This window comes from Pseudorca crassidens, chromosome 13, assembly GCF_039906515.1.
Source record: "Pseudorca crassidens isolate mPseCra1 chromosome 13, mPseCra1.hap1, whole genome shotgun sequence".
NCBI classification, from domain to species: Eukaryota; Metazoa; Chordata; class Mammalia; order Artiodactyla; family Delphinidae; genus Pseudorca; species Pseudorca crassidens.
The window spans coordinates 38,324,089-38,339,203 of record NC_090308.1 but is presented as its reverse complement, the minus strand read 5'-3'; the positions used below and the strand labels follow the sequence as shown (position 1 = coordinate 38,339,203).

The following is a 15,115-nucleotide window of genomic DNA, read 5'->3' as shown; positions in this document are numbered from 1 at the left end:
GCTGCCTTTTAAAAATAATATTTTATCATTATATTATATATGAATATAAAATGAACTGCACTTACGAAGTCACAGAAATATTCTGAGAGGTGGAATAAATATGTAGCTCCCTAAAGTTCCTTTGAAGGATGTGGTGCACATTCACATGTATGTTAATAAAAAGAGTTCTGTTGTTTTGTATCACACTGCATTTTTCCTTTTGAAGACAGATAAGCATATATGCTATGAAGTTTTCTGAAATAAAAGCATGTAATTGAAAGTGTCCATGCTTAAGATACTGCTTTAAATTACCTTTAAATTGGAAGAGTAATTATGGGACTATTTTTTGTCATCAGTGGGGTCACTCTCGACAGTAATCGTAGGCAAAGAAAATAAGCCCAGAGGATAAAAGGGCTTTATTTTTCCGCTTGTTGAGCATGAAAATGGTAAAGGAGAATTAAGACGATAGGATCTGGTCTTTTAAAGTATTAGAGGATTGCATATTTGTACAAGGGAAGCCTGATGAATTATATGTAACTGACTTCAGGTTGGCAAGTCTATTCACAGCAGACATTTGGTCCTTTCCAAAGCTCCACGAGACATTTGGTCCATGTCTAAATATCCTTGAAATTTAGTCCTATACAAATCATCTATGAGCATATTTGGTCCATGCCAAATGGTTTTGGACATGACCAAATATCAAGACCAAATAAATGTCTCCATGGATGTTTTGGAAAGGACCAAATATAAACAAATATCAAGGACCTTTTGGTGTAGAACAAATGTCTTGTGTATGTTTCAGACAGGATTGAGTGGTCCTGCATGCAAGGCTGTTGACAGTTTAACGTATATGGATCTTTTCCAGAGAGGACTGGTGTCTGGAGAGTATAACTATCCAGATGCTCTGGATGAGGGTGGTTCTATAAGGGTTTGTGCTTTAACTACTGTTCTGCATATGACTGTCAGTGTTACTTACACCTGCAAGGCATTGTATTTGCCAAAGTCCACAGCCTGCCTCCAAAGCTATTTTAATGTTAATGTAACCAATTTCATTTTAATATTTAATAATTGAACTTTCAGCTTTTATTCAGAATATTAATAATTAAAAGCACCTTCATAGGCTATGTTTGCCTGCTCATAATTTATAGGTATCAGATATTAATTAAACTTTAATTGAATTTATTAGACAACTATGTCCCAGTCCATGTACCAGGCAGAGGGATACAAAACCATCTCTACTGTGACCACATCGGTCAGAGTTAACTTCCCCTTCTCCCCTTCCTACTGATGTCATCAACAGTCACTTGACATTTAAAAACCACTATCTCATTAAAAGGGGAACCAACTTCTCAGGGTCCTGTGTTCATGGTGAGACAGGAAGGGTGCAAACAGATCACATGAACTTCAAAATTGTATGATTTTCTCACCAGTGCAAAACTTGGGCTTCTGTGAGCTTGGAGAGTCTTTGTGCCCCTTTCGAAATATAGGAACACTTTGTGTCCCAAGAGTGGTTGGAAAGGGCCAAGATAAGAAGTGGATGGCCGGGCTTCCCTGGTGGCGCAGTGGTTGAGAGTCCGCCTGCCAGTGCGGGGAACACGGGTTCGTGCCCCGGCCCGGGAAGATCCCACATGCCGCGGAGCGGCTGGGCCCGTGAGCCATGGCAGCTGAGCCTGAGCGTCCAGAGCCTGTGCTCTGCAAGGGGTGAGGCCACAGCAGTGAGAGGCCTGCGTACCGCAAAAAAAAAAAAAAAAAGAAGTGGATGGCCTGAGAGCAGCCTCTCACTGGCACTTGCTTGCTCATTCTCTGGGACCCTACTCAGAGGCTGTTTTCCCATGAAGTCTGGCCCCCTTCTCTCTTGTGGAGTTAACCACTCCTCCTCTGTGCGTGTGGAGGAGCTGCCTGCCATGCCACCATCCCAGGTCTTCAGGTGGGGCGGGGGAGTCCTTACTGATTGTGGCAAATCTCATAGTGACAGTGACTCCCACACTGAAGGGGGTTGCATGGTTTGCTGCAGTTAATCTTTTTCATCTGTAGCCACATCAGCGTATATTATTATTCTAAGTGGCCCTGTCCTAGTATAGCAAGTGTCATTGTGCGGGAAAGATACTCAGATTTGTTTACTGCTTTACTTGGAAGATTATGGGAAAACGAGTTTGACTTTGCATTTTGAATTTTATAGGTTTAAGCTGTCAAAAATTCTCTGTGATAAAAATAGCTTTCATGTACATATCAATATGTGTTGGAAGAATCTGTAATATTAGCAAGCAAGAACCTAAGCACGGGAAAAAAAAGTGTGTCAACAGGCAAAAGTTAGGATTCCCTTTGGCTTGTACTTGAGGCACAGAAACTTGGAGGAATTTTTAAAAAGAGAAAGGTCTCTAAGTTAAAAAAAACAATTTTTATACATGTATACATTCCATGTAAGCTCTGTTTAGCCTAAAATTATCTTGATACTGAGTTGAATAGGAGCTACATTAAAGGATTCACATTTTAGAGGTGGATACTTTTTTTTTTTTTTTTTTTTTTTTTTCAGCACGCGGGCCTCTCACTGTTGTGGCCTCTCCCGTTGCGGAGCACAGGCTCAGCGGCCATGGCTCACGGGCCCAGCCGCTCCGCGGCATGTGGGATCTTCCCGGACCAGGGCACGAACCCGTGTCCCCTGCATCGGCAGGCAGACTCTCAACCACTGCACCACCAGGGAAGCCTGTAGAGGTGGATACTTTTACTTTATTTCCAAAGAATAAGATTTAAGATCAAGAAAGGTAACTGAAAAGACCAGAATGTGTTTGATTTCACCAGACTATGGGTTCCTTTCTGTAGCTTGTGAGCCTAGCACAGGGCCTGGCACGTAATAATTTAGTAGGAGCTTGATAAATGTTGACTGGATGAATAAATAATTATCTGTGTTCGTTGGTCCACATTAAAAAGCAACTGTTACCGTTCTTTTGCCTTGTTTGGAAGAGGTTTGCATATTCCGAAACAGAAAATCAAACCAGAGAAATCTAGCATAAGGTATTAAGATTTTGAAAGCTGGGGAGAGACAGATGATATATTTGGTTATCAGCTGAGACCGGTGTGTGTCTCCCTCCCTCTCTTTCTGTCTTTGGGCCAGAAAAGCACTGACTTCCCAAAATACATGTTCTTCCTTTGTTTGTTTACTTTAAGTGTTTTCTCAGATAGCCTGACTCATAACTTCAGAGAACTGATTTAGAGGGTAAAGAGTTTATTCCAAGTCCTACATGCAGAATGAGTAGTGGTTTCACTGAGGTGGATGACGTGACTGATGTGGATGCAGAGATTAGAAAAAAAGGTATCCGCCTCTTTGTGGGCTGGGCTTCAATAATGAACTTGGAGAAAAGAATGAGTATGAGCTAAGAAGATGGACTGTGTCAGTTGAAAGGGAAAGAGGTTGCAAAAATGTCTATTTGTTTATAATTATGCTTATAACATACTAACATACTCCTAGCAGGAAATGTTTAGCCCACTGGAAGCTGACTAGTGCTTTCTTTATATATAAATATATTCCTGCAGTGCTCCATTTAGCTTGAATGTCTTTGTCTTCTTCAGCTATGCTGGTGTTGCATTTTCATGTGTTGGAGACTGCAAAGATCCTGGCATGTGTGTATATGTGGCTGTGTAATGGTATTTTGTTAAGGCATCCTGAAAATTGTGTATTTTCGGTAGAGAAGAAAGTGTGTCCCAGGCATTTGTAAATCACATTACCTTGCTATGGGCCATGCAAGGACTTCTTTGAAATCTCCCAATGTCCAAATGGTTTCAGCTCCTGTAAGCAGCCACAGTTGACAAAGCAGAACTCATACAAATTCCACTGCTAATTCTGTAGACGAAAAAGAGGAAGAGTTGCTAGTGAGTCAGCTACCTTGGTTAGCAAACAGACACAATTAGCTTTAAGCCCAGAAAATTGAAAGAACATGGAAGTTAATCTCTCTTTTGTTTCTCTTCGTAGTGTTTCCTCATCTTTCTATGGGTTGTATATTTTTTTAAATGTCGCAAAGCATTGAAGAGAGCAATTCTCTCTACTTTATATGTATGTATGTATATGTGTGTATATATATATATATAATATGTGTGTATATATATTTACTGCATACGCAATCAGTGTTGCATAGGATAATAACAATAGACAAGTAGGATGGCTAGTTGGGGTAGTGAGAGACTTTCACTTGAAGATATACTATTTTGGGTAAAATTATCAAAATGTTACTTTAGAGACATTCAGTGTTTTTCATAATTTTGCCAGGTGAATGTGTTTCAAGTCCTTTATATATTATTTTAACACATTATTACAAGTTAAAATATGTAAGGAGATACCAACAGTGGTTAGTATTCTCCTTGTTCTCTCTTAAATTCCAAACTAGAATTTTTATTCTTTTTGCAAAGTTGAGATTACATTACATTCATTACTTTTTCTCCTTTCCCCTCATGCTGTAAATATTTCTTTTTAAACTTGCTTTATTTCACAGTGTGTCAAGAACATATCTCAGTAAGTAGATCTGACTGGATCTAACACATTCTTTTTAAGAGCCATATAAAATTCCATAATATAATATATATAGTTTATTCAATCATTCCTTTCCTGATTATTTCTAGTGCTGCAATAAACTTTCTTACCAGGGGATTAAAAGAGCCCAGTTAAGAATCACCCTATGCATTCAGACTCTCTTCCCAGTGTCTCTAAGTCACCGGCACATTCTGTCGGGAAGATCAGAAAGCTCCCTGTCCATGGGGCTTCCCTGGTGGCGCAGTGGTTGAGGGTCCGCCTGCCGATGCAGGGGGCGCGGGTTCGTGCCCCGGTCCGGGAGGATCCCGCGTGCCGCGGAGCGGCTGGGAACGTGAGCCATGGCCGGTGGGCCTGCGCGTCCGGAGCCTGTGCTCCGCGGCGGGAGAGGCCACGGCAGTGAGGGGCCTGCGTACCGCAAAAAAAAAGTGGACAAAAAAAAAAAAAAAGAAAGCTCCCTGTCCCAACAGCCCTGTGGGTCTGGGCTGGGCAAACTATCCGTCTTGTGGTGGAGCCTGACATCCTGGTCACTCAGCATCAGTGACAGGCTCTGAAAGGAAGATGGTGCCTAATACGAGTTTGGAAAAGGACCAAGGAAAGCTCTGGAGTAAAGTAACCTGTTGCTTGCCCTCCCTGCATATCCAGTTTTGTTTTGATTTTAAAATGGTAATTAATGTGTATAACGTTGACAAACTTTTTGGCTTGTGATGGTCTTGTTTTCTAACACCAATCGACAAAAAAGGACTCATTTAGAAAGCCTATGCCAGAAATAATAGTAGAAAGGCAAAAGCAAAAACTTTCAAGATAGGAGCCAATAGCAAAGAAAAAAATTGGAGCCCAGAATGTCTTCTTCCATGTTGATGGCCCACTCGACAGGCCACCTTTTGGAAGTTTTCTGTCAATATGCAAATTCTAACTCAGTACTCCTTTGACAAATCCCATTTTGCTAAACATAAAATATATACCATTCAAGTATTTTAAAGAGTGTATCTTAATATTCTTATATCTATTGATATCTTCAGTTTTACGATTTTGGACTGTCAGGACAGTAATAATCAGGGTATTCGTGGAGCTTCTCCTCCAAGCTTAGCATAGTTACCTTCTTTGCAATTACACAGGAAGATCCTTCACAGAAATAAACACTTCATCATGGCCATGGCTTTTGATGTAATGTTAATTGGCTGGGGACAGAATGGGGGCCTGCAAATGGGGTCTGTTTCCAAACTGGTGTCAAGTACTCCTCACGAGCTATAGAGAAGCGATCTCTAATTGAAATTTGTGTGTCATGGGGAGTAGTGCGAGGGGCTCACAGATAACCAAACATTCAAGCCAGAGAGGAATACCTATGAAAAGACAGGGGATCTCTTTCTTTTTCACACACACATATATATACAGTTTACCTTAAACAACATGGAGGTTGGAGCACCGACTTCCATACAGCCAAAAACCTGTGTATAACTTTACAATCCAACCTCTATATCTGCAGTTCCCCATCTCTAGATTTAACCAACTGTGGATTGTGTAGCCCTGTAGTACACGTTAATTGAAAAAAATCCACATATAAGTGGGCTTGTGCAGTTTAAACTGGTGTCATTCAAGGGTTAACTGTATATATTTTTTTCTATTTAAAAAGTAACGAAGGGCAGAATCTGAAGTAGCTGTTGTTTGGCTGTCTGTATGTATCACCAGGATTTAGAAAGACAGTTTTGTGGTAATGCATGTCATCTTGCTTTCAGAGTGAACTGAAACTGGATTTGCATCCTTGTGTACTAGGTTAGCAGTTGTTCAACTTAAAATAAGTCACTTAACCTTTCTGAGCCCCAGTTACCACATCCATATAGTGAGGGTTATTTCTCACTGCCTCACAAGGATTATTGGGAGGTTTATCTGAGATAACAGATATGAAAGTGTTCATGTAGTATTGAATAAATTCTGGTTTCCCTTTTAAAAAACTCAAGAGGTCTTTCAATAGGGAGATGTTTCTTGTTAGGACTAAGGGGGATACATAGGAGGTGGTGGTGTAAATAAAGCTTAGAGAGAAATGAGCAGTGATGCTGGTAATCAAACATATGGTTTTGTAGTTACAAAGAGTTTCCATGTTCTTTATCTCATTTGTTCTTCACTAGAGTTCTGTGGATCAGTCAGGCTAATGTTTATATCCATTATATAGGGGAGGAACTGTGACTCGGAGAAATTAACCAATGTCACCTTGCAAGCCTGTCATGGAGTGTTCTTTTTGACTAATAGTCCAGTGCTCTTTACTTTATGTTGTCAATACCAGACAATTGGCAAATACTCAACAGCTAGAAGTCCAAAATTATGTCTGAAAATCTAGCATTGTTCTCAAATTGTCCATGATTCCTGGAAAGATGAGACCATCTGGGGAAGTAGCCTAGACTCGACTCCTGAGGCCCACACTAAGCTTGATGTGCATTTCTTGGTTGCTGTGGACCAAAGACATTGTGTTTCTAACATCAAATGCACCATACTTTGTGACTGTTTCACTTCATGTTTAGCATTTCCTGAATTGCAGTTAACTGATTGGAAAGGGCTCCCTTCTAACTGAGGTGAAAAGTTTGGTTTGCTTCGTGTAGGCCAAGGTTCATATACTTCAGCCCTCGAGTATCACAAATGAGTATCTCCATCTCTTGGTTGATACTCAGCACATTCTGTGTTATGATGTTATCTATCCTTGTATGTAAACCTTTTTTCTCCCCTTGGAGAGTACAAGTCCCCTAAAAGAGGAGAATAAATCATTCCTCTGTACTCTCAAGGCCCAGCTGAGAGCCTAGCATTTAATGGGTTCTCAAAAAAAAAAAAAGAAAGAAAGAAAGTTTGCTGCTGCTTTTGAGATACTCTTCAGTGTTGACTTCGTAGGAAAGATTCATTAGAAAACGTCATATAAAAGAGAGGGCTAGGGCTTCCCTGGTGGCGCAGCAGTTGGGAGTCCGCCTGCCAATGCAGAGGACACGGGTTCGTGCCCCGGTCCAGGAAGATCCCACATGCTGCGGAGCGGCTGGGCCCGTGAGCCATGGCCGCTGAGCCTGCGTGTCCGGAGCCTGTGCTCTGCGACGGGAGAGGCCACAACAGTGAGAGGCCCGCGTACCGCAAAAAAAATAAATAAATAAAAGAGAGGGCTAGTCTTAGAATAAGCAATGTCTGCTACCTCCCTCGCTGTATAGTGAATGGTCTCTTGAGAATTCTTTCATAGAGAGAGACAATTGCTAGGAACATAAAGGGTGCTTAGAAAAGCACTAGTTATTACCGTGTCCACTTGAAGGCAAGAAAAGGTAACACAGGTTCTACTCTCCCAAACACAGACATGAGTCTGTTGAAAATTAGGTCTGAGACTAGAGCAGATAGAAATACACAGCTGCCACTGGGGTAAAAAGCCTTTGAGATAAAGTTGAATTTCTTATTTCTAAAGAGTAAGAAAAAAGTGTGTTTTGTTTGGTCCTTACAAATTATAGTGATTTGGTTTCAGCCTAAGCAAGCACTACAAGCAAATCCTGGCAGGCAGGGTCTCCACAGGAGTGGCCAAGCAAGTCAGTCTGCATTTCCTTCCAAGCCCTCGTTTGGCTGATGCATCCATAGAAAAGCAGAATCAAAGGCAAGAGATGACTGCACCCGAAAGCATCCAAATGGTTCCTTTGGCTCTGAGGTTATTTATAGCAATCTGGCTCACACTGAGGCCTTCCTGCTTTATTCAGCGAGTGTCCAAAAGTGCAAACAGAAGCTCCAGGACCTTAGCATAGACATAGATGCAGGGTACGATCAATGATTAGATATTCAAAGCTTCCATGTTGTTGATGTAGCCATGCCTTTTAACCCCCAGCAGTGTGAACGTGGACCTTGGACTAGGCTCATCCTCTTCTTCACGTGCACATTCTATTTGTAGATGTTGCTATGAGGACAGATTCATCAAAAATGACGGATGTGGAGCCTATGGTCAACAATTTTGCATCATCAGCAAGGGCAGGCCGCCGGAATGCTCTACCAGACATCCAGGGTTCAGCTGCCACGGGTGGAACCTCGGAGTTGCCCCTCAAACCGGAAGTCCTCTCCGTGAAGGAAGGTAACACTCAAAATCCTCTTAAAATCAGCAGCATTTCTCTCTTCTTCATCCTTCCCTCTGGAACAGTCTCCCCTTTAACTAGTTAAGCTTGTTTACTAAAGCTTCTCAGCTTTTGTTTAAAGCTAAGTAAATTTTTTTTCAGCCTTTCTAAAAGTGGACTTTTCCTCTTATTATCTCCTAGATTAAATGTGGAAACTGAACATTTATTTATTTGTTGGATGTGTGTAGTTATGCACAGTCCTAATGATTGGGAATACAAAGGTGAACCAATATAATCCATTCCTTCAAACAGCTTACAGAATTTCCTGAGACGTTCTAAGGAATAAAGTAATTTTTCTTCTGCCATCCATTGGCAAATCATTTTGGAAGCTTCTGCTTCACTGTAGTATTCTACAAGCTCTTCTATTTCTCATAGCTAAGAATAGGTTTATTATCAACTAGAGACGGGAACTTTAAAAGTTGATCATTCTTTAATCAGTAGAAAAAGTTGAATTCAGAAAAAACGAGAGCTATCAAACCAATGAAGGAAAATCTTGGGTCTTTTACCCTGTTGCTTACACACAGTTCATAAAGCTTCCAGCGTTTAGTCTTGTGAAAATAAATATAATAACACTTACAGTAAAGTGTTAAGAGTCCCTTCACTTAAAAACATTCAAATAGCTTAAAGAGAGTTTTAGTACCAAGTCATTACCAACATACCTGTGCTTTGTACCCCATTTTAGACTTCAAAGTGGACTCCAGTGTGTGTGTAGAAATTTATTACTGGTGGCAATGAGGCAAGAGAGAGCTGGAAGCTTCTGCACCTCTACCCTATTCATGTGAGCCCTAGAAGAGGGCTCTTAGTTCTTTGCCTCAGGAGGTGACTTTCTACCTGGTAAAATTACAAGTGTTCCTGGTATGATCTTTATGAAATACTTATATCCTTGTTAGGCCAGGGACTGTGGCTAGACCTTGGAGTCCCATGGTTACCTCACCTTTTTCTAAAAATCATTGTACGTATCATAAAGGGTACTAAAGTAATAGTAAAAAAGTATACACGTAAACTATCATAAGATAAAAGAAAAGCTGGAGGAAATGAAAGAAGAAGAATAAAAATATGTGTAATGTTTTGGGCCTTTTAAGTTAAAAAATGTAATCTGATTATTAGGGCATGATATTGCTGTTGAAGAGCCTTCTCAACTAGCGAGGTCGAGAAGATAAGTTACTTGTTCATGTAACAGGCCTAATTAAAGTTGATAGTCCCTACACACACACACAAAACCTTAATGCTTATTGACATTATTTAGTTAAGCAAAAGAGAACAAATACACTGTAAGAAAGTTAGTAGTGTCTTCATTTTATTTTGTTCACTGAAGAGACCATTATCTGAAAGAATATTGTTTCTATTTTTATATTTTTCTTTAAATCATTTTGAAATAAAGTTGAAGGTATTAACTAAGAAACTCAAAATGTTAAAAAGTGAATCAACATAGTAACACCGGATGTTAAAGAATACACAAAAAGGAAGTAAGTTTATGTCGGTAGATGGCATAGACAATGTGTCACTAACAAAGCTATACATAAATAGCTTTAAGGTCTGTCTTCTTTTTTTTATTAGCTAAGTACAGACATTAAGGATTTAAAATGAATAGCTTTCAATTGCTAATAGCAAAAATCTAGGGTCTGTCTCAGACATTATGATTTCAGTGTTTTAGTCATTTAAAAATAGAAATTCTGGGACAGATCTGCAAGTTTCCCTCAGATCAATCCTCTTTCATTTTTGTTTTTTGATATTCTTAAGTGGGAAGAAATCTAGGATCGCAGACATCCTGCATCCTGTGTGAAATTAACCTGCCTGAAATCTTCCTAGTTTATAATCCATCTTAATCTATCCCTTACAAATTGATAACCATGGTAGGGAGGACGATGATGCCCTGTAACACATCAGCAAGAGGTGACAGAGGGTGGCAGCATAGGAAACTGTAAATGTCACAAGCGGCCTTTCTTACCTCCCACCATCACTAACTATTCATTTGATCCACCATTCAACTTAGTGCCAAGTGCTAGGCACCATTCTAAAAACCGGCCATATAGTAGTGAATAAGACAGACATAAACTCTTACTGTTATGCATCTTATATTCCAATGGGAGAGTTAGAGTGTAAACAAATAAATATGTAAGTCAACGGTGATATGTTCTATCAGAATGAAATAGGATGCTGCGTTAGAGAGTTACTGGGTGGCTACTTTAGACTGAGAAATTCCAGATGTCCTAAGTGAAATCTGAATGGCAGCAGTAGGTTTTGAATAACAACTGAATGGTCCAGGCACAGGAGAATCAGAGGGAAGAGCATTCTTTGCAGAAGGAGCAGCTTGTAAAAAGCTCTTAGAGTGGAACAAGGTGGACGTGTCAAGAAGCATAAAATCTGGCCACCACGGCTCGGAGGCAGCGGGTAAGAGGGAGAGTGGTAGAGGTGACACTGCAGAGGAGGCAAGGACTAGATCTCTTAGGGCTTCAGAAACCTGGATGAATAAAGAGGATATTACTCTAAATATGAGGGTTTTCAGCAGGGGAGTGATGTTCCTGTTTGAATATCCACTTTGTTATGTGAAGAATGGATTGTAGAAGAGAAATAATGGCTATAGTTGAGTTAGGAGGTGCATTCCCCTTAGGAAATGTTTTGGGGCCAAATTAAACATTCAGACTCATAAGACCACAGACTCATAAGACCACATCTGGTGCCAGTCTGCTCAGAAGTATACAGGTTTAGAAACACAGCAGGTCAGAAGGGCTGCATTCCACCATCTCCTTCTGTGGAAGTCCTTGCAGCGATCCACATAAGCAGTCCTGGGGGCCAGTCTCTATGCACCTTCACCCCACCCCTCACTGAGAACTCAGGTGCAAGGGGACAAGATCTGCACCAATGGGGGCAACGGGTTAGAAGCCCCATGTCCCATGGGGGCTAATACTTTGTAACAAGTCCTTGGACACTGCTTCCTAACTTCTCTGCAAGGGACATGCTCAGTTATAAGTGTCATGGCATTTACAGAATCCCAGTGCTGTGGTTTCCTAGCAGGTATTTACAGTTATTGTATAGTTTCTCTCAGGACAGTTGTACTTTACCATTTGGGTCATTTTTACCATACGCTTAGTAACCAACCAGGCTGACATTCCACCTGAATCCGGTTCCCAGGGTAACAGAGCCAGAAAATTAACCCCAAGTCAAATTTGTCCTTAGAGAAGGATAAAGGAGGCAGTGAAGATGGAGGAAGGTGGGTGGATTTGGGATATATTTTATAGGCAGAATTCATAGGACTTGCTGATGAATTGGAGGTGGTGGAGGTGACTACAAGTAATAAAGAAGAGAAATGGAGGATAATTCCTGGAGCAGCAGGGTAGATGGTGATGCCATATACTGAGAAGGGCCAGCATGGAAGAAAAGCAATTTTGAGGGTTAGAGGAGTGATATCTGCTTCCTGCATATTCCATCTAAGAGGCCTGTGAGACATCCAAATGCTGTCAGCCCTACTTTCAAAATTGGTTCAGAAATCTGCCATTTTCTCCTTCAAAGATCTAGTCTCTTGGTTCCTCTCCAACCCCATTTTCCATCCTTTTTTTCTCTGCACGGTCCCAGTTGCAGTTCTTCCTGCACGTTGCTGCCTCTGACCTTGACGTTTTCTCCTCTTGGAATGCTCTTCTCCCTGCTACCCAACTAGCGAACTCTCTCACCCCCTCAGGTCTTTACTCACATGACCCCCTTCTCAGTGAGGCATTCCCAGCCAACCCTATCTAAAATTGCAACCTCCAGGCCCCAAGACTTCTTGACAATTCCTGATCTTTACTGTCCTCTGTAGCACTTCTCACTTCCCACATGCCACTCATTTTACTTATTTTAGTTCTTGTCCATATTCCTCACAAGAAGTTCCCTGAGAGCTGGAATGTATGTTTGGTTTTTTTTTTTTTTTTTCACTGCTTGGTACATAGTGCTTGAAAGTTGGAGAACTGAACGGTCTATCAGATTTCTTTTCAAAGATGCCATTGATGATTTTGGCAGGACCCATTTTGCGGAAGTAGTAGAAACAATAGTTTTGTTTTAAAATGATGACAGCAAAAGATATAATATATTTTAAAGGATAAAAGAAAAGCCAGTAAGTGGAGGAATTGCAGTGGAAAGAAGGCCTTCGTTAGTTTGAAGATGGTAGTGACTTGAGGAAATGACGGAGCGAGGAGAAAGAGCAAAAGTCAGGTGAAATGCAGGGATTAGAGATGATCTTGAGAGTGCTGTTGAGGCAGAAATGGATAAGATCCTGGCTTGTGAAGAAATTAGACCTGGACAGTAGGAGCAGCACCAAGGCCAGCTACAAGGGTGCGCTGGGTGGGCAGCTGCGCAGGGCCTCGGGCTTATAACAGGCTCGCCCTTGGTTTTGTTCTACTGTTGCTGCCTTGAAATTTTCCATATTTTTTGAATAAGGGGTGCTGTGTTTTCACTTTGCACTAGGTTCCAACAACTCATGTAGTCAGTCCTGAGGAGCACATCTTCCATTGTAACATGGGCAGAAGGAAAAAGTCGAGACGGCAGGGGATTTTAGAGGTTTGGTGGCAGAAAGTCGAGCTTGGGTGATCTGATTGTTTGACTTTTTTTTCCTGGAAGTAGAAAGTGCGATTAAGTCCTAAGAGCAAAGGAGATAAAAAGTGTAAGGAAGCTAGAGAGTGTGATCCAACATCGAGAGATGGGGAAGGGCAGGGTCAGTCAGTCTGCATCCCAACTGTGGCTCTGTCACTTACTAGCTCGGTGACTTTGGGCAAGTCACTTAACCTGTTTATGCTTCAGTAAACTAATCTATAAATGGAGATTGTAATAATAATACCTTTGAAGACCGCCTGGCACATAAGTCTGGAGAATAGGAGAGAAAGGTAACTAAGAGACAGACCCATATCTCTTTCCTTTGTGTAGTTTCTACAACTGCAATGACGGCAAGGTATGTCCTAATCAAGTAGAAAATGACTAGGATGCATAAAGGAAAAACCAGCTGTTTTAGTCCAATATAATACAAAGTAGATTTCAGTATATTCTCTATATGATGGAAAATTATTTGTTTTTTTAGATGTGAAAAAGAAAGATAAAGAAACAGCACAAGACCAATTGGAAAAGCCCAAAGATGAAGGAAAATGAAGGCTCATTACCTATCAAAAGTGCTGAATTTCTGCACCTTGAAAGACTTAGTGGCTCTGCTTTCCTGAGACGTTTGATCTGGTAGTAACTATGGTAACATTGCTGCCCTAAGCAACGTGTGTGTACTAGATAATTTTGTTGTGACACTGCTCACTTGGATTGCAACCGTGATGTCCAGTGTAGGTTATTAAAAGGCAGATTACTACCGAATTGCACCCAAGAGAGAGGTTAAGAATGCATGGTCACTTAAATACACATCATTGTCAATAAACCCAACAAACTCCAACATTCTCTTTTGGATTTCTTTAGCCAGATATATTTTTAATTCCATTTTTATGGTGATGGGTAAACCACTTCTTGGTAAATAGGAGCCAAACACTATTAATTTAAAACCTCATGGGGTTTGTAGGAAATTGTGGTTTTGGTGAGAAAGAATGATAGAATAGTAAAAAATGCATCAGTAAAAGTATGTTTGTTTTTATCCAAAAATGCACCCTTTTTTTCTCAAACCTTACAAAGATTTGGAAAAGTAGTAAAATTTGACAACTCAGACATCTCTAGGAAGTTTTTGTTTGATGTATTTTGCTTCTAGTCTCTGCATACTGATTTTTCATGTGGACTCTTAAAATGGAAAATTTGTGATGAGTAGTTTATATGGAATATGCCTATTAAATGAATCTCGCGATCTTCCTTAACTTCAGTGTGTGTGTGTGTGCGCATATATTTTTCTTCAATGTGAATTACACAAAACACTTTACTAGTTGCTTTATACTGTCCTTTCTTATTGTTAGGGCTTTTGTGTATGTGACTTGTTTCTAAAATAATTTCCTCAGGAATGCAGACATTAATTTTTATACCTTTCCTAAACTAGCTAACATAATAGTAAGCACTTAAGTATTTAGTGAATGGTATAGGTAGAAATAGCAAAATACTTGCTTTTAATATTTATTTAAGTATATATTTTAAAAGGAATGAAACCAAAACCAAAGCTTTAGTAAATTTTGATTTATTAGACATTTTAGGAAAATCATAGAATTCTGAATTTTTAAAGAAAATCTGACTAATGAATTTATTTTTATTTTCAGATATATATGCATGCCATATTTTATTTGATTGTTGATTTAGGCCATGTCTGTATACAGTAATCAAATAAACTCTTTCACTATTAAAGAAACTTCTTACTGACACAAGGCTTCTTCATTTTCTCTCCTATAGTATAACAGGTGAAAAACAGTGACACATTTTAGCAAGGGAAGTTAATAGTCTTTGCGATATAAAACACCTCCTGCTTCTCATTTCATTGACAAACTTTATCTTTAAATCTGAGAATACACCAAAGGGGTAGATTTCAAAAAATCTTGTTATAAGTTCTTAAACATAAATTTTTCTT

At 40.0% G+C, this 15,115-nt stretch overlaps 1 protein-coding gene across 5 annotated transcripts in view; it reads left to right on the top strand.

The window, feature by feature from the left end:
* Positions 1-14,899, top strand: part of PKIB (cAMP-dependent protein kinase inhibitor beta) — a 102,901-nt gene extending 88,002 nt beyond the window's left edge. For 4 of the 5 annotated variants that reach the window (XM_067702232.1, XM_067702230.1, XM_067702229.1 and 1 more), the window contains 2 exons: positions 8,397-8,573; positions 13,658-14,899. In XM_067702232.1, the coding sequence (XP_067558333.1) occupies positions 8,405-8,573; positions 13,658-13,725 (237 nt within the window). In that variant the 5' untranslated portion in view covers positions 8,397-8,404 and the 3' untranslated portion in view covers positions 13,726-14,899. Of the gene's footprint in view, positions 1-2,512; positions 2,692-8,396; positions 8,574-13,657 lie in introns of all 5 variants that reach the window. The other variant, XM_067702234.1, reaches the window with a different exon arrangement.
* Positions 14,900-15,115: the final 216 nt, after the last annotated feature.